This window comes from Haplochromis burtoni, unplaced genomic scaffold (assembly GCF_018398535.1).
Source record: "Haplochromis burtoni strain Fernald_Lab_line unplaced genomic scaffold, NCSU_Asbu1 Contig_29, whole genome shotgun sequence".
Classification (NCBI taxonomy): domain Eukaryota; kingdom Metazoa; phylum Chordata; class Actinopteri; order Cichliformes; family Cichlidae; genus Haplochromis; species Haplochromis burtoni.
In genome coordinates, this window is record NW_024582390.1 from 2,845,225 (window position 1) to 2,863,678 (window position 18,454).

Here is an 18,454-nt window from a genome sequence, read left to right on the forward strand (position 1 = left end):
AAGCGATGGTTTCCAGCTAAAGCGAGATGGCGTTTGTTTAATTTTCAGAGAGCAGTTTAAAGGACGTTGTTAGCCTTAACTTGTTGGTCAGCGATTCATGGTGCGCTGTATTTTTTTGCTGAGGGAATCCAGACCCGAGGTTGTTTGCTGATTTCACCAGCCGGTTTTAAATATGTGATTTTTCAATGGAGCACAGGAAGCTTCACGCCTACCTTTTTATTACCAAAAGGTAAAATATACCTAAAGTATGCAGACAGCACACACACACACAGAGAACATTCATTATGTTCTCTCTCTCTCTGTGTGTGTGTGTGTGTGTGTTGTTTTTTTCTTCAACCCTTTATGTCATAAATCCTGAAGCCACATAAATACTGTTTACTCATCAGTGTTCGGATTATGAATATTATTGTTTGTTACAGCTGAATCTCAATCCAAAGCCAGCCTGCTCTACATTCAAAAAGAATGCCAGTTCTTCGCAGACTACTCCGAAGGCGCCTGCACCCACTGAAACTTCTCATAGTGGCTCTTGTCTTTGTCACATTTGTGTTCTTCATACAATGGGAAGTCGGAAGCCAAAGCCAACAGGAGGACCCGTGGCTGAAGGAAATGGCAGTGAAGCGGGATGCCATGCTGGGAATGGTGATGGGAGCTGTCAATAACTTCAGGGATGCAATGCCAAAGATGCAGATCAGAGCCCCTGTACGTCATCAGGAGAAAGCAGACGGCACGTCTTGTCTGCCAGGTCACTACACTGCTGCTGAGCTCAGGCCAGCTCTGGAGCGGCCACCCCAGAACCCTCTTGCCCCCGGAGCTGCTGGGAAACCTTTCAACACTGACTCGCTGAGCCCCAATGAGCAAAAGGAGAAGGAGAGGGGTGAAGAGAAACACTGCTTTAACTTGTATGCAAGTGACCACATCTCTCTGAGCAGAGACCTGGGTGCAGACACAAGACCACCAGAGTATGTGTACACTGACTCTCCAGGCTTCTGATGAACCTATGTAAAATAACAATTTTAAAAGATAGTGTTATTAAGGGACATATTAGATCAAACGTTGACTTTATTTTTTAAAAAAATCAAGTATTTATACTATCCTGTGGATATGAATTCAGTATTGATGCTACTCTTTCTGTCTAAAATATAGTTGCACTCTGAAAAATACCCATATAAATTATTTTAAAAGTAGTTTTCTTAATGCAACAGCGACCATCTAACCCCAACAAATTTCTCTCAATTTCTGTTTTTTGTAACTGGGGAAAATGTCAGGCAGAAACCACAGAGATGATTACTGTGAGAGAGACTTTGTTTCAGCATGCCTGGCCAATTATTGTGGTTAAAATTTCAGGAAGAAGCAACGTTTTGCTTGGCTTGTTGCAGTACATCCAAACACATGGAAATCCACATGGGCTTCTCATGTCAGTTTAGTCGATACAAGGCAGACGCGTAAAGCCGGTCCATGTTCTGGCAATCTCCCTAGGCTGAATTACAAAGTTTGTCCTACTCTAATATGGCAGGTATTTCAAAGGCTGCCACACATGCAGTGTCACAGCTGAAATGGACTCCCCACAGGGGAGAGCTTGGAGATGTAATAACTATACTGTGCCACTCAGGAACTGTACAGGATAGTCAGATCTTTGTGCTCTTTTCCCTCCTTGTACAGATGCATTGAGCAAACCTTCAAGCGATGCCCCCCCTTGCCGACCACCAGTGTGATAATTGTGTTTCACAATGAGGCCTGGAGCACTCTGCTAAGGACGGTATACAGTGTCCTTCACACCTCCCCCGCCATTCTCCTCAAAGAGATCATCCTGGTGGATGACGCCAGCGTAGATGGTAAAACCTCAATGGGCTCCTTCATGACTGTCCTGCTCACTTTTGGGTTCAATTTCATGCAGCGTGTTGGGTGGGCAACTCACTGTGTGCCATGAAACATGCAGAGGGGAGCTCCCTGCTTCTTCTTTTGTGGCACCTGATGTGGGTTAACAACAGGAAGCAAGGGGCCCCGCGGTGAATACTTTCCTAAGAGGAATTAGCAGTGGTTGAGCTTAGAGATGAGTCAGAGTTAACCATTATAAATGGGTCAGATGTAGGAAGGAAACGTAATCCTGGAAAGGACAGAGGTTTCAAAGAATGAAGTTCAGCTGACACCTAAGCTCAGCTATTTGCTGTGAGCAGGCAGATTGAGTCCTGCAGTGCAGCAGATTTCTTGAAATCTAGTTAAACATGGAAGGAACATAAATTTGTTCTTAATCTGTTTGTCTTCTTTTTCGGGCTAGGGTCTGTGAGATTAACTAGTAAGCAGTTAAGCAATTATTGTTATTTGATTTATTTTGGAGTATTTTGTGTTGCTTTTTATCTTGTATTCATCAAATTAAGCATCTCTGTATCTCCAACTCTAACGTCTAATTGATATCCCACGCTTTCAGATGAGTTAAAGGACAAGCTGGATGATTATTTGAAGCAGCTGAACATTGTACGAGTCATGCGCCAGCGAGAGAGAAAAGGACTTATAACTGCTCGGCTCCTGGGTGCCTCCGTGGCGACCGGGGACACACTCACCTTTCTGGATGCTCATTGTTAGTCACCACCACTGACACTACTCACACATTTAAAAACTGGTTTGCACGCCCTTAAACACACACCCGCACAATTTGTAAACACTGCTTACTCCTTTATAAAGCCATTTTCATGTGGATTTGTGTTCTAAACAAAGTAGTTTAGTGCTTTTTGCAGAGAAAGTAGTAAGTGATGCATTTCCCTATGTGGGTGTATTAACAGGTGAATGCTTTAATGGATGGCTGGAACCTCTGCTGGCTAGGATAGCGGAAAACTACACTGCAGTAGTGAGTCCTGATATTACCACTATTGATCTCAATACTTTTGAGTTCATGAAACCGTCCCCTTATGGCCAGAATCACAATCGGGGGAACTTTGATTGGAGTCTTTCATTTGGTTGGGAGAGCCTACCAGATCATGAGAAGCGAAGGAGGAAGGATGAAACGTATCCAATCAAGTGAGTCCAAGTTGTGCATGTATACTGGATATCGACTTCATCTGAAACCCAATCTTCTTTTGAAGCTTCTAAACATTTAACAAAATGCATCCACAGGACTCCCACGTTTGCTGGTGGGCTCTTCTCCATCTCCAAAGAATATTTCTACCGTATCGGAAGCTATGATGAAGAAATGGAAATCTGGGGTGGGGAGAATATCGAAATGTCCTTTAGGGTAAGGTATTACCAAGCTGTCATTATGTGTGCAAATATCTTTTACCCTTGGAGCCATTCAGTTATTCAAACTGCTGCATGGGCGTGTGCGTCTGTTTTGTCAATGATTAATTTGAAGGTATGGCAGTGTGGAGGACAGTTGGAGATAATTCCTTGTTCCATTGTTGGTCATGTTTTCCGCACCAAAAGTCCACACACCTTTCCTAAGGGCACACAAGTGATTGCTCGCAATCAGGTGAGACTGGCTGAAGTCTGGATGGATGACTACAAAGAGATCTTTTACCGACGTAACCAGCAAGCTGCGCAGATCGCAAAAGATGTACGTATAGCTTCTTACTCCCTTTCTACCCCCAGATGTTAGAATTACTTTATTTTTAGTTTAGTAGACACCCAAACCTTAAAACAGACAACTGGTATTTAGAGTTGAATACATTTTAAAATCATGATCTGGAACAGTCTTTAGGATCTCCATGAATGGCATCAACATGCTCATCCAGATGTTTCTGCTCCTGGTGAAAGGCTCGCATTTTCCTCCAGAATTCAATATTTATTTATTTTGCATTTGAAGTCCTATCCTATTCTACTCTGTTATGTGATTCTTTGAATTTTCTTGTTTGTTTGTTTGTTTTTTAAAAATGGCAGCAACTTGCAAATTGGTCTACAGCAGAAATTTTTCCATCTGCTTGTATCTAAGTGTTTTAAGGCTGCTCATTACTGTCCCAAAAACACATAAAGCTCTTGTCCAATGTTTTGCATAGAAGAGGCATTATGTCTGCTTATCAATAACTTCAGATACTCTGCAGAGAAAAGCATACCTCTCTTACCAGGGCAACCACTGCAGAGTAAATTGAAATATTCCATAAAAGCTGTGGGTGTGTGGGTGCTATGGGGGATGTGGGGCACGTGTTGGGGGGTAAAAACCAACAGAGGAAAAAGAGGCCTAGAAGGAGTCATCTCTGGTAAATGACACTGTCTCTCAGGGTTTCCCAACATGTGGTCCCACAGGTCCTATAAACATTTCCCTCCGGGCGACACCTCACAGAGCAGGCCAGCCCTCACCCACTGGCTTCAGACAGACACGGCTTTGTCAACAGCATCACAGAATCCACTGTAGTTGCTATCAGTAAGCACTAGTGTGAGAAGCATCCTTGTCATTATAGTAAAGCCCTCATTATTTAGGTGAGTTAGGCGCCTGCAAATCCTTTGAAATGAGTCATTACTCTCCACTCGCCACTCCCAGTTTAAAAAGTGCAGTGATCAAATACTTGTCTGTAGTTAATTTATCAAATGAGTAATTATACTACCAAAATATACCTGCTGACTTAAGAAAAACAAGTATGATAACAATCAGCAATATTTTGATTTATTTTGAACAGAGCAATATTACTATGTTTTTGTATAAAGAAGTAATGTGTCTTTTCCATAATGTAATTTTATAAAAGTATGTAGTGTGAAAATGCAGTATCTATACTATTAGCTGGTGTGAAATTTCAGACAGATTCACACAAGGCTTAGGTTTTAGCATCAGGTCAGATGTTCACTGAATATACTGCTTTTTGATACTGAGAAATGTTTTTGGCAGATATCTAACAGCAGGAATAGAAGCTAAATACAATATAAGAACCCAGTCTGGGGCATTGTTGCGTTGCAGCAAAACCAAGGTAGCATTAAATATGCCAGAAGTGTACTTTGACAGTTTAAAAAAAAGTTTTGCCTCTCTGTTATAACAGGGAGCTTTTGGCGATATCTCCAAACGTGTGGAACTCCGTGAAAAGCTGCAGTGCAAGAGCTTCTCCTGGTATTTGCAGAACGTTTATCCAGAAGTCTTCATGCCTGATCTCAACCCACTTCGCTTTGGCTCAGTAAGATCACACACCAGACCACCAGCTCTCCTTTTCAAACCTCACAGCACACTGTCTAGCCACTGTGGGTTTCCACTTAGGATCTCCAGAGGGTACTGAGCAGTTCCAATTTAACACCACTGAAAGCACTCTAGAGGCTAAAGTTGTTTGAACAGCTTGCACTGGATGTTAGTTTTTCATTTTGTTTCCTCTCATTGCTTTCCCCTTCCCTCCTCTTCTCTGTAGGTGAAAAATGTGGGCAAGGACTCATGTCTGGATGCTGGGGAGAACAATGAGGGTGGGAAACAGCTGATCATGTACCCATGTCATGGTCTGGGAGGAAACCAGGTCAGTGGGAACACGTCTGTTTTATCTCTTTTTGACAAGTTGAGCAGGTTTACTTAAAATACATTATTTGTTTCTATGCCGTAGTATTTCGAGTACTCCACACATCACGAGATTAGACACAACATTCAGAAGGAGCTGTGTTTGCACGGGGCGGAGGGGGCTGTGAAGCTGGAGGACTGCCAGTACAAAGGCAAAAAGACAGTGGTGGGAGCAGAGCAAAAATGGGAACTGAAAGATGTGAGTTTAGTCTTTTTAGTCTACACTAATTTCACAATCCCTGCATTATATTATTGTTAAAGTAATATGTGTGTGTATATATGCATTTTTAAATTTTCATATAGAACCAGTTATTCTACAATCCTGGATGGAACATGTGTCTGAGTGCCCATCACGAGCATCCTTCTCTGGCTCTTTGCAACCCTTCTGACAAATACCAGCATTGGTCCTTCGTCTGACTGCACAAAATACCACTTTAGAAAAAGCTAATCTGTGTGAGGAACAAGCTAGGACAAAAAATACTATATGCAGTTTCCATGCTGATTTTTTTTTCTTTTTTTAATTATTTTTAGATAAATTATCACACTGATTTTTTTATTTATTTTTATACAGAGATGAGCTGAAGGAAAGTTTGGGCTGAGTATATGAACAATGAAGATGCACTTTGCTGACAAGTGCCTCTTTTGTGTTTGACATGTTTTCACCACTCCAAGTCTTCACAACCAAAACACACAGTTTTGGGTATTTAAAGCTAACACTAGTAAGTTCCAGAGACAACTATCTATAGGAAAGCAATGGGAAGGAAAAATAACATGTGTTATAGGGTTAAGGTCTTGGGCACAAGATCAATTGGTTCATCAGGTCTCCGCAGCATTGAACTCTGTTCTTCTTAGAGGTAGTCCCTGATTTATCTTGTGATGCAGTGCAGAACAGACATCCAAAGCCTCCTATAGAAGTCGAACTGGATAAAGGGACACCAAAGGCAAAATGTGATTCACATCATTTTAATAGTAATTAAAATGGAAGAAACCTACTAAAAAATATTGTCATAGTGGGCTAAGAGGTGATTACTCATGACAATTTTACATTGCTTTGCAGTGACTCTTTTCTCCAATAGTTTAAGTGGACCCTAATCATGCCCGAAAACAGTCTCTCACTCTATAACTAAACCAAGGATCCCCTCTATGTAGGGTGAAAAGGGTTTTTCTTTTAATCTGTCAACAAATAAATGAATCTAAAATGAAGAAAAAATTGTGTATTGTGTAGATCATAAAGATTCAAAATGACAAGTCAAAAACACATTTTAGGACAAGCAGTGAAAACATGACACTGACAAGAATGATGTACATTGTGCCTTTTTAAAAATGTGTTTTTTGGACTGAAAAATCTCCTATTCAGTACCGTCCAGTGCCTTGGATAATTTTTTATTTGTTTCTGTTTTTTATTTCCCCTTGGACAGGAATGTGTGTCAGTGTTGTCAGCGTGGTGATGGTTTATTGAGGTTAGGGTTAACAGATTTCTGTCAACACAGTGTTTTGGTTCATTTTATTTTTTTTAATCAAAAGGGCCTTCAGAGCAGGACTGAACTTTTTACACTTCAGTTGATTCTGAAAGTATCTTTTTTATTGTTGTTATTATTGTTATTATTGTTTTTGGGTTTTTTTTTAGTCTTCCTTTTTTTTTTTTTTTGAGGGAAAGTAAGTTGGGTCTTAAACATGTATTTCAATCAGTTAATGCATAGGTTTTTGTTTTTTAGCATCATGTATGCAGTAATGAATACTGTCTTCTGAGATATATTATTTTTAACTGCAGCACAGTTTTCCTGTATTATTTAAGTTTGTGCTTTGGTGGGGTCTTTTTAGTTATTTTTATTTTTGTTTTTTTTGTTTTTTTAAGGAAACTGTGAATGGAAAATATTGTGCCCAAGGGAGTCCATTTTTACAGCAGGGGTTCTCAAATGAATTTCTGGTGCAGGCACTAGTGTTTAGATGGCTGTGGATTAATGTAAATTTGTTTTAGTGGCGGAAGAATGGATACAAATGTTCTGTGTTAGAGTGCCTTGGTCTAATAATTATATTTTGAACTCAATAAATTCAGTTGGGTCCCGCTTAGAGCTATTGCATTTCAGTTTTTCATTTAGCCTGCAGAGGGCGCTTTGCAACTAGAAATCCAACTTTGCCTCTGTTTCAGTAACCTCCTCACTTTGTGTGCTTGAATATGAAAATATCAAAAGTGATTTAGATACAAAAGAAATTTTAATATTTATTTCAAAATCATGTCAAGTGAAGTTGTCTATCTACAGTTTGAAACCAAACACAATGAAAACGAAAAAATTACCATTTTGTGCAAAACATATGCATTTCACAGAATACGAAATCGAATTAAATAAATCAGGCACATGATGTTTTACAACTCACAACCAGCATGAAACAGAAGACTTTTTTTTTAAGATAGAGAAGCAATCTACTCAATACAGACTTTTAATAAACCACAATAAATACACATTTCATTATATCATTCGTAATAAATACTGGAACATAAAACCAAACACAGGATTCCCACATGGATGTCATCATATTAGCCTTCTCACACTGTATGCTTTGGCACAGTTAATCAGAACTATTGGCTTTGCCGATGCCACCGATTGCCTGAAAGCAGTCCGTATACTTCCTTCGTGGCACGTGGCGTGACAGGTCCCAGCTACTCGAGTGTCGCACAAAACCACCCAAACTCTTGCGCCGAGTCTTCTGATTATAGTGATGTTGCGGATATTTGCAGCTTGGAAGTGGGACAAATATCAGTATTCATGCAGAAGCAGGGAGCTCAAGGTAACACCAGCATTACAGCAGCGCTGTTTACTGAAGTATTGCAGTCCTCCACTTGTTGAGCAGTCACTTCAATTTCCATCTTGTCTGTGATTTTAAAGGTTATTTATACATTTCTGGTAAATATTCTTTCCGTATCTGGTTGTCATTTTTGATGGCTTACAGGACCCCAGGAGCCCTACTGTGTACTATTTGAAAATAAGTTTTGATTGTCAACCTTGAACATGTTTACCCCTTATAGTTTTAATAACTGTATATTGTTAACCAAACAAACAATGCTTAAAATACAAATATAAAGCACTGTTAAAGTGATGAAATGCCCCATTGGCTGATTTTACTAAGGATTTTCTGTAGAAGAGAAAATCTGTTTAAACCATTAGTCGTACAAAACAAAAATTAAAATCTTTATGGGATTTACGTAAATAAACATCTAAGTTGTTAGACAGTATAATGTTGAAATCCCATAAGCATTACTGGCACATTTCTAGAGGACATATTTTGTCCACTAGACCAGTTACTGTTCAAATTAATTCTATTTTACTGATAAATATTTCATAGTTTTTGGACATATGTCAAAGTATGACTTCATTAATATCCCTGTATTTTAAAAAAAAAAAGTCTTCACATTAAAAATCTTCTTTTATAGTGACACATGCTAATTGTGTTATTCTAAGAGTAAACAGCGGGGAGAAAACTGAAGTCATTTCAAACCAACTGCATGCCACTGGACCCCAACACAGCCCCAACAAGGCTGTGAATTGATTTTGACATTTCCATTGATATCATATTCCAAACATACAAATAAGTTTTCAGGCTTTTTCATGCTTTCCAAAACCATAGAAAAGCATATAATTGTGACGAAAACAAGAAGAAAAATGTACATTATGTATACAACACTTTTTTTTTAAAATATAAAACAATGGCATTTTTTCCCAAACATCACTGAGATTCCGAAAACTGCATGCGTATTGTTATCAAAACATTTACAATAAGTATACACATACTTCAAAAACAATAAATAAATTGACAATAAGCCTTTTTTTTTGCACATTTGACACATATAGCAGACATAGAAAAGTTCCATCTACAGTACAATATCTGCTTAAAACTAGAACTTTACATCTGAAATTACAGGATACATTGCACAGCGTGACATAAATTATGCTTTGATGTTTTTTTTGATACGTTCGATTTTGCAGTTAAGCACACAATGTACTGGAGACAGCGAAAAGCACCTCAAAGCCTTTTACATAATGAACTTGTGGCTTTATAGTTACAGCTGAAAATGCATTACGGCGCAGTGAATTGCTTTGAAATTTAAGGTCAGATAATCCAAAAAGGCCATGATCATGTTCCTCTTGAAGACGTAATACTACTTAAAGAATACTTAAAAAGGCGAGGCACACTAAATGGCTGTGACCTCAGGGCAGTGGTCTGGTAAAGGCAGGTTCTTAGTGTTGTTTGCTAGTAAGGTCAGGTCAGAATGTCCGTTGAGACTTGACTCTTGTGGTGGCTGCTCAGTTGTCATACATGAGCTGTGACTGCTGTAGGAACTCTGATTGTTATTGTTCAGGTAGTTTTGAAATGGAGCCTGGTTCTCGTTTTCTGCCTGGTCCTCAAACGCCGCTTTGGACAAAACTTTATTCTTCGGGTCAGGTGTATAACAGGTCAGCGGGGTGGTAGGGGCACCACCGCTCAGAGTAAAATGGTGATTGACTGCGTATTGTTCTTCAGCATGATTCGAGTAGTCTGTGTACTGCTCAGCAGTGACGCTGAAAGGTCTCTGGGCCACGTTCCCGTTGGTCGTACTAACTGGATCTTGGAATGCCAAGTTTTCCCCATAAGGTTCACTAGGCTGGCTGGTTTGGCCGTTGGAGATGGCGCTCGTGCCCCCCAGCTGATAGTACTCAGCCGGAGAGGAGTTCATTAAATAAGTGTTCCCATTAATGTGGTTGTCATGTCCCACAGAGCCATCACTGTAACACAGCACAGAGGATAAGGGCACAACTTCGGTATGAGAAACTGACGGTGTCGTCATGTCGTCTTCAAAATTCTCAGACTTCTCTTCATCATCGTCGTCCCCCTCCTCGTCCTCAGAGTCGCTGTTAGCCAAGCTTTGTGTGCTGGAATCAGACAGCCCGCTGCAAACGCTGCTACTGTCCTCCTCATCGTCCTCATCTTCGTCGTTTTCCTCTTCCTCCTCCTCGTCCTCTTCATCTTCTTCCTCGTCTTCATCATCTAGTGTCTCCTCCATGTCGTCTGCAGCTTGAAGGTGCATGCTGGCCGCCTGTGGAACTGCATCTGACAGAGAGTACTCCAGCCTGTGCTGTGATTGAGCAAAAGGGTTTCCACTTCCCAGGTCGCTTGCTTCGCCGTGGTACCCGTTGGTTGGGGACGGCTGCTGCTGCTCACGACTCTTCTCCAGTTCGAGTTTCATTATAGTGTGCAAGAAATGCGTTCGGACGCGAATGGGATTGAACTCCACTCTTCCAGTTGAATTGCTGCAACCTTCTTTTGTGCAGCCGCATGGAAATGACATACGATCCACCTGAAAGCAGAAAAGCAAAAAAAAAATGTACAGATTTTGTTTTAAAATAACACGTAAGCAAGTTCTTTCATGTAGTCTATAAATTATTCATGTAAGCACATTCTCTTTAAATGGGCCGCATGTTTTTGTTCTGTTTACAAGTCAGAAAATAGAACATGAGGCTACAGCATGTGTGTCATAGGATTTACCTGGCATTTGATCCCTGCAATGCTGCAGGCGCAGGTCTCAGGGTCACAGAAAACCCTGCAATCACAGCCACAGTCCTCTCTGGACATGCGAATAGCCCGAAGTTCATGTTTTTCTTCCACATCAATCTTCTTTACCCCCGAGGAGCGCAGCAGTGCCCGACGCTTTTTAGTGGTAAGAGGCTGCAGGAAGAAGTACTCGTCTACTTCTGTGTTGTCCAGATCAATGTCATCATCAGATATGTCCTCTGCTGTGAGTGTGTTGGCCTCTTCAGACTCCACTGTGCCATTCTTAGTCAGCTTTAAAAACAAAAAGGAAAAAATATTCAAGCACAAATAATAAGCTAAACATCAGCATCAACAATCTGGTTTATTTGAAACGATAAATCATTCAGGAAAAATTCATCACAAACAATGACATCTGCTGAATGTAGGTCATGAAATCCACAGTAAAAAAAAAGATTTACAGGTAGGATTTTGTTCAGAAACGAATAAAAATGCTTTCACCTTGAGTTTGATTGAGTTGAGTTTCTCCTCCTTCAAGTGGTCTCTGAGCATGTCTCTGTGGATCCTCTTCTGCTCTAGGGCAAATTCACCCACGGAGTACTGCCTGATCCAGCTGTGCCTGCTGGACATGCCCAGTGTGCTGCCTCCCTGGCTGGGCACGCTGGTGAAGCCCTGCCGTCGGCTGAAGTAGTACACTGTCACATTCTCAAAATGCACCCTTCTCGTCCGCAAGCGCTTCTCCCTCTTTAATATTGAGTTAGCTGAAAAGGAAAACAGGAAGTCTGAACACAGTACAGTGCATGCATGCAATTCTTGTTTTTGTTGTAAAATGGTTTTGATAATTAACTTACGCCACGTGGAAAGGATTACAGCTCTACTTCAAGAGCTTATAACTGCTGATTTTTTCAAATATATTTTTACCATTTTTTCTGCTAGAGTAGAACTATTTTACGTCCATGTAAAATAGCCTCTCTCTTTTATATGTCTACATCTCTCTATTAAATAGAGAGATATAGATATAGATGGATATAGACATATAATGTCGTGAATTAGCACAGATTTTCATCATGTCTCTGTGCTTCCGCTTGGCATGCAAGTCTTTAGTGTGTCTTTTTAAGGAGTGCTCTACAAGGGGGAGGTGCAGAGAAGAGGGCAACACTGGAGCATAAATAATCCCCTGCCTGGCCCAGAGATGGAGAGAGCTGGTTCACAGGAGCAGTGTTCCCAGCATTCACCCCCCTATCAGACAGACAGGACAAATAGAAACCATCTGGTTCCAACAGCTCTCCACCCCATGCAAAAGCAGACAATGCATTTCATTACACGTGTAGAGCTAAGAGAGCAAGACTGCTGAGAAGAGCAGAAGAAGCGAAGAGTAGCATTACCTATAAAAACAATAGATAAACAATTAACAGATGTTAAGAGCTATGTAATCAGATTTCATATGATGAATATATTTCATATATGAAATTTGTCCTAACAGGTCTTCTTTTAAATGCCCCAGACTCTGATCTGACTGTTTCGTAGACACTCTAAAAGAAACCGACTACAGATGTTTTTCTTCTTCTCTGCCCAACACCACAGCAAAGGATGTAAAGCAAAGCCACTCAGGACTTAAGTGTTTCATCTGTCTGCCAAGCTACTCAATCACTACATGCATGTTACTTCACAAGAGCGCTGTCTCCCAGTGCGCAGCTCTCTTGTTGCTATTAGCTGACCTTCGAGGCCCCGGTTACCGGCGGCTGCGGTTGACACAGAGGCCAAGAAGAACCTCAAGAGATGCACTACAAAACTTCTGTCTCTAAACTCCCTTACTGAGGAAACAGCCCCCGTCCCTATGTATGTCATTCATACACGCAAAAAGGCATCATCAAAAACTCTTATTTCACATTGTTTTCTTGCTACCTGGCTTACCTTTTATTTATTTATTTATTTATATAGCACCCTAATCCCAACAACACACACATCAAAACGCTGTATATTGGAAGACCCAACAATAATAGTAACACCAAATTAACCAAGTAAGCAAACTGTGCAGAAACACAGGAACACAAACATGCTGCCCAAATGTGGCTCTTTTCTTTTTTAAGAATCAAATTACTGAGATTTTTCAGCCAGCATCTGAATGTTTTCAATATCCCCCGAAGTATTAATGACCTAGTATTGTTTAATCCATTTCATTCACATTCCATCGCATGTCTTTAACCGTAAGATTCACATGTGCACCGTGTTCTTTATTAGAAGTGACTTCAGTATCCTTTGAAACCTGGAGAGGAGACGTGTCTTTTGTGATAGGTTTCTCTGAGACTGATTTCTTTTATTCAAAGTCGTTTTTGAGCCCAGACATACTGTGAGATCTTTTAACAAGGGGGCTCCTCTGAGTCACCTATAAAATCTCAGCTCAAAATTATATTTGCATATCTTTAGTGGCTTCTTCATTTCACTTGTCTACTTGTATCTCACCCCTATCCTATTAATATTGGACTCTAAACTACAGCTGAGGAAACTCATTACTTGACTTACAGAAAAATAATCTGCAAATGTTTCAACGGATTCATCATAAAGAGGTAAATATTTTAAAGTGCATTTGATGATTTCATCTTTCTGTCTAGAAATGTGCTGGGGGGTTTTGTTATTTACATATATTTTGATTTTATATTTTAAGAAAAGACTAATAAAGAGTTACACTGGGATCCAGAAATCGTTTTATCTATTTTAAAGACTGAACAATTAACTGATTTCAAACAATTAATAATGCATAACCCACTATGCATGAGTCTGTTCTCAACGGGGCTGCTCTCATTAAAAACAAACAAACAAACAAAACTAGATTGCAATAAGCAATCATTATTTAAAACAATAATCTTGTTTTTAGATACGTTAGATAGATATTGCATTTACATGTGCAGCACCAGTAATGTTGCACTCATGCAGCTTGATACAAAATCAGCTATTTCCTCTGGCTGGGCCAGTACACTGATGATGTTACTAATGAGGGAGGCTGCTTGTGCATGCTTCCCTTTTATTACAGCACCAGACTCTTTGCCTCCTCTCCTCTCTAATGCACAGCCATGACTGTAAATTCATATTACATTCCGCTATCGACAGACATGCACATTTGTCTTCTTTGAGCAGCATCCTGCAATAACTGTAGGCTGCAAAATAAGGCTGGCTCAGATTTTGCGTAAAAATCCCTTTCAGTCCTTTAGCTTTGTCTATCACGAGGCAAAATGAAGACATTAATCTTACTGTCACTGAATATAATGCACAAATTTAAAAGATGCAGGCACTCACAGGTGAAAGGGCCTGAAGCAGAGGGGTTGACACTGTCGCTGCTATCCCCACTCTCACTGTAGGAGACCTCATCATCAGACTCCCGCACGGAAGAGCACGGGGAGGAGGAGGCTTCCACCTCCTCAAATTTCCTCTTCAGTATTCCGCTCATGGCCCGCCGCATCTGCACCTGAAACCGACAGACAGCAGAGGGGCCACACATTATTTAATATCCAGTTCGGAGCCCTCATAATCTTCAACTCGCTCAATTAGCAACCAGCCAGACTCTCCCACCATCACTTTTACTCAAACATGCACAAAATCTCCACTGCCACTGTCTCAGCTCCCAGGCACTCTCCTGGCAATTGATCACTTGGCACAAAGGGGCAGAAAAAGAAAGACGAAAGCTGCGAATTATATACTATGTCTTCCTTACAGGAAGTTCATTCCACTCTCTTTGATTGAGAGGTTAAAAAAAAAGAGAAAATGGACCAGCTTGTCTAGCGTTTTTACTTCGCAGGTTGAAGTTATGTACAATATGCAAAATCGAAGGTGTCTGCAATTTAATTGCTGCTATAAAACACAGAAGTGATTAAAAATATATGCACTGGTCGAAAATGATGTCTTTCTCTTAAAAGAATACACTAAAATTTTCACTTACATGGGATGTGGAATTTTAATACAAGTGCAAACCCAAAGATGTTCATTTTCATGTACAAGTATGAGAACAATTTCATGTCTAGTTTCCAGTCCCCTCTGTACTATGGGCTAATCGTGCCGCTCTTGTTTTCCTCCATCACTTCTGTTTTCCCACACGTTCAGATTCACCTCATTCAAAAATGTCAACATCGGTACTCTGGTCCACTAAGCTACCTTCTTCAAACAAAACTTAGTCCTTGGTCTATAAAGTCATTGTAATCTGTCACACTCCCTTTCAAGACGTCAATCGTGCATCACTCTTCCTCTCCTTTTCCACCTCATCTGATTGTCCACCATCAAAATCTAGACCCTGGGACATCCAGTCACTATCTCCAAAAACCCCCCTGAAAACAATAATAAAAAAAAAAAAACAACTTCAATTTTGCATGTTCCAATTTCCTGCATAAATTGTTCCTCTCTTCAAAATGCTCTGCCCTTATTTGGAAAAAAAGAAGGCTTCCTACAGAGGATAAAGAAAAGGCCTCAGGTGAATGCAGTTAGAGCCATCGCGAATTGGAGTGAAAATCTATACTGTGAAAAGCTGTAACTGCTGAAACAATGTTGAAAAAATGCACTCTGTAATCATGCATCATAAAGCACCGCAAAGATATTAGCAACAATGGAATAATAGACATGATCACTGCAACAAATCTTCCAGAGAAAGCTGCCACAGCGCTGCTATGAAAACATATTTTAAACATGAGCTCTACAGTAATATTGGACAGCGATGTTGTGCACAGTTTGTTATCTGCGTGTAGGTTCAGCTGGCTGTTTGTGGTTAGCATGTCATGCTGTGTTGTAGTGTTGCAGACCACTTCAATGTCAACTGAGAGGGTCCATTAACTCCCCTGAGTGATGATGCAATTAGACAAATAAACAAGAACAAGCTCATCAGTCAAATAAAATAAAACTAATTATGATTACAGAAACTGGCTCTACGGCACTGCAATAACTATCAGTTGCTCCTTTTTCCTTGTTTTTTTTTTGATAAATATCCTGCCATTATTCTTTAGTGTGTAATTAATGACCTGCAACATTGTAGGACTTGTTTAGTGGTAATCAGTATTTACATGACATTGATTAGGAACGACATTTTAACATAGTAAATTACTTGTTTTCCCTGCTTTAACAGCAGTAGTTGGAACGTCATGTCACATTTCAAAATAAGGCCAGTGAAATAGTGCTGCAGTAGCACAGCAAGGATTGCTATGACTGGCAGCTTTTCCCTTGCTGCCTTTCTCTCTGAGAACCTGGAATCAGTAAAGACAGTGTGCATCTTCACCCAGTCCCACTCCGTCTATCTGCCAGAGCAGCTTGTGGGGGAGTTCCATTCACAGACAGCCTCAGTGTTTCATCTGGGCTCTGCTATCAAATCATTACAGATGCAAATGCTGCCTGAGAGACATGCTGCCTGTGAAAGAGGTGCAACCCAGAGAGGACTAGCACTGCCAGCAAGAGGGTCATTGTTCCCGGGAGGATGTGCTTGTTCAGTGCAGTGACATGGCAACACCAGCATTTGGAGAACCTCCAGAGTCAACAGCTCTACCTACAACTAAGGAATGTGAGGCGTCCTCCATCTGGGAGAATGTGAAGAGGAGAGGAGTCAGTCAGGGTAACCTCACTGAAAAGATTTCTCACCAAAGAGAAATATATATTTATTTATTTTAAATAGAAATGGGAGCCTGTATCCTGAGCTTGTAGATTTAAAAAAAAAAGAAAAAAAAAAAAAAGTGAATGAATGGCTGACAGGAAACTCAAGATCAAAATACTCACTTTTTTTTTTTTACAAGAATAAGATTAACTGAAGACAGACTAGATTACACGAGCCTGCCCTGTGATATTTTACATTTTCATTAACAGAATCTGCTGGTCTCAAATCAAAAACAGCAAAGAAACTGGTTCATTTCACAATCCACTTAATTTGTCAGCCAACAGGAATGGAAATTTCCACCAGAAATGACCTGTGCAATTTTAGTCCATTTTCTACTGAGGGTCCTAATTAGACACTATTGTTGGAAACCTATTCGTATGCTTAGCCCATAGATAAGGCTGCACTAGGCTTTGATACCAAAAGTGGTTTCCATGGAGATTCTAATGTACTCTCACAACTAGTGCTTTCCCATATGGCAATGTTTCCAGTCTAACATACTGTGTACAATAAAACTCTGACGTTAGAGAATGAAGTTAATATTTAAGCAAATTCTGCTGATGCATTTATACACAGTTTCTCCTTCAGACGAGTGTATAATAGTTCATCTGTATTCAGCTGTGATAGCATGAAAAGTTAAAATCTTAACACTGCATACAAATGACATCATAAACCACAGAGCTGTGGGTAACATGGGGTGAACCTCTCTCATCGTGGCTAAATAAAAAACAGAGATGGTTGCTGCTCTCCAACAGCTCTTTCTTTGTCTTCACTGTTGCCTTACCACTAATCATGGCTGGGCAGCACACACTATGGTACAAGAGAGAAAATCCCAGAGAAAATAATGCAGCAAAAAAGCCAGCTTGGAAAGCCCCTCCCTGTGTTTGCCTCTGTCGGCACACACATCAACTGTGGAACCCAACTCTTATCCTTAATCAGCTGCGCGCACAGCACTGTAGCACACTTGCATTATGAATATAATTATTTACCCATCATCATTCACAAGGTTCCCACAATAACAATAAGCCGATTTGACAACGCAAAGCTCAAAACACTCATCCCAAGTGATGCCAATAAGCCTGTGGCATCTGGAGCAAGTCATGACACATCAATCCTACAGTGGCCACATTTCACTTCTGTGCATGGCCTGCCCCCTTACAGGAACAACTGACCTGTATCCACTGGCTGAGTGTGACTCCGTTCACCTCTTCTCACAGCAGTACAGCAGCACAGTCACAAATGTGGCTATTCAAAAAAAGTGAAACATGATGAATGAAGAGAGTCCCATTTTGTTTCAGTCCACTGACTTGCAACGACCCCTGAGCTCCACGGGCATGAGAAAAAAGGGTGCAGGAGTGTGAGACAGACTGGTAATTTTCCTGTTCTGACTGCACTGTCGGTACCGTATGCTTTATTGTTGCAAGATGACAGTCTATCTCATTTTAACTGCCTCTCTCTCTCTCTTCTTCTTCTCTTTCTCTGTCTCTTGCTGTCTTTTTTGGCCACACAAAGGCTCATTAGCTGCAGCCGGCTGAAAGGCAGGAGCCTGACTGGAGAAGAGTGGAGCAGAGCAGAGGCAGTCTGTGAGATCACATGGGTGGGATGTCTGAGAGAGAGAGAGAGGAGGGGGGAGGGAGGGAGGGGGAGAGAGTCAGGCGTGCCTCTGCTCCTGCTGTCTGCAGATATTTTTACCAACATGAGCTGGAGAGAGGAGGGGGCAGGGAGCAGGGAGTGAGGTGGGAGAAGTATGAGGGGGTGAGTAAAAAGGAGAATGAAAAAATATGAGAGAAATTTATAAGGGTCGGTGGTGTGGTGGGGGGGGCTATGTGAAAGATGCTGGCCAGTGGGAAAATGGGATG

General features: G+C 40.7%; 2 protein-coding genes across 4 annotated transcripts in view; one reads left to right on the forward strand and one right to left on the reverse strand.

Annotated features, from left to right (window-relative positions):
* Nucleotides 1-91: 91 nt before the first annotated feature.
* On the forward strand, nt 92-7,522 carry galnt3 (UDP-N-acetyl-alpha-D-galactosamine:polypeptide N-acetylgalactosaminyltransferase 3 (GalNAc-T3)). Its single transcript, XM_014332357.2, has 11 exons — nt 92-229; nt 420-959; nt 1,660-1,832; nt 2,426-2,575; nt 2,778-3,012; nt 3,109-3,226; nt 3,344-3,544; nt 4,956-5,087; nt 5,313-5,414; nt 5,499-5,651; nt 5,756-7,522. The coding sequence occupies exons 2-11, from the start codon at nt 463-465 to the stop codon at nt 5,867-5,869; spliced, it is 1,875 nt and encodes a 624-aa protein (XP_014187843.1). The 5' UTR covers nt 92-229; nt 420-462; the 3' UTR covers nt 5,870-7,522.
* Nucleotides 7,523-7,875: 353 nt separating this feature from the next.
* The window catches only part of csrnp3 (cysteine-serine-rich nuclear protein 3), a 26,167-nt gene continuing 15,588 nt past the window's right edge, over nt 7,876-18,454 (reverse strand). For 2 of the 3 annotated variants that reach the window (XM_005918191.3, XM_005918192.3), the window contains 4 exons: nt 14,270-14,438; nt 11,477-11,736; nt 10,973-11,269; nt 7,876-10,784 (listed from right to left, as the gene is read on the reverse strand). In XM_005918191.3, coding sequence (XP_005918253.1) covers nt 9,642-10,784; nt 10,973-11,269; nt 11,477-11,736; nt 14,270-14,438 — 1,869 coding nt within the window. In that variant the 3' untranslated portion in view covers nt 7,876-9,641. Of the gene's footprint in view, nt 10,785-10,972; nt 11,270-11,476; nt 11,737-14,269; nt 14,439-17,767; nt 18,166-18,454 lie in introns of those variants that run through there. The other variant, XM_005918193.3, reaches the window with a different exon arrangement.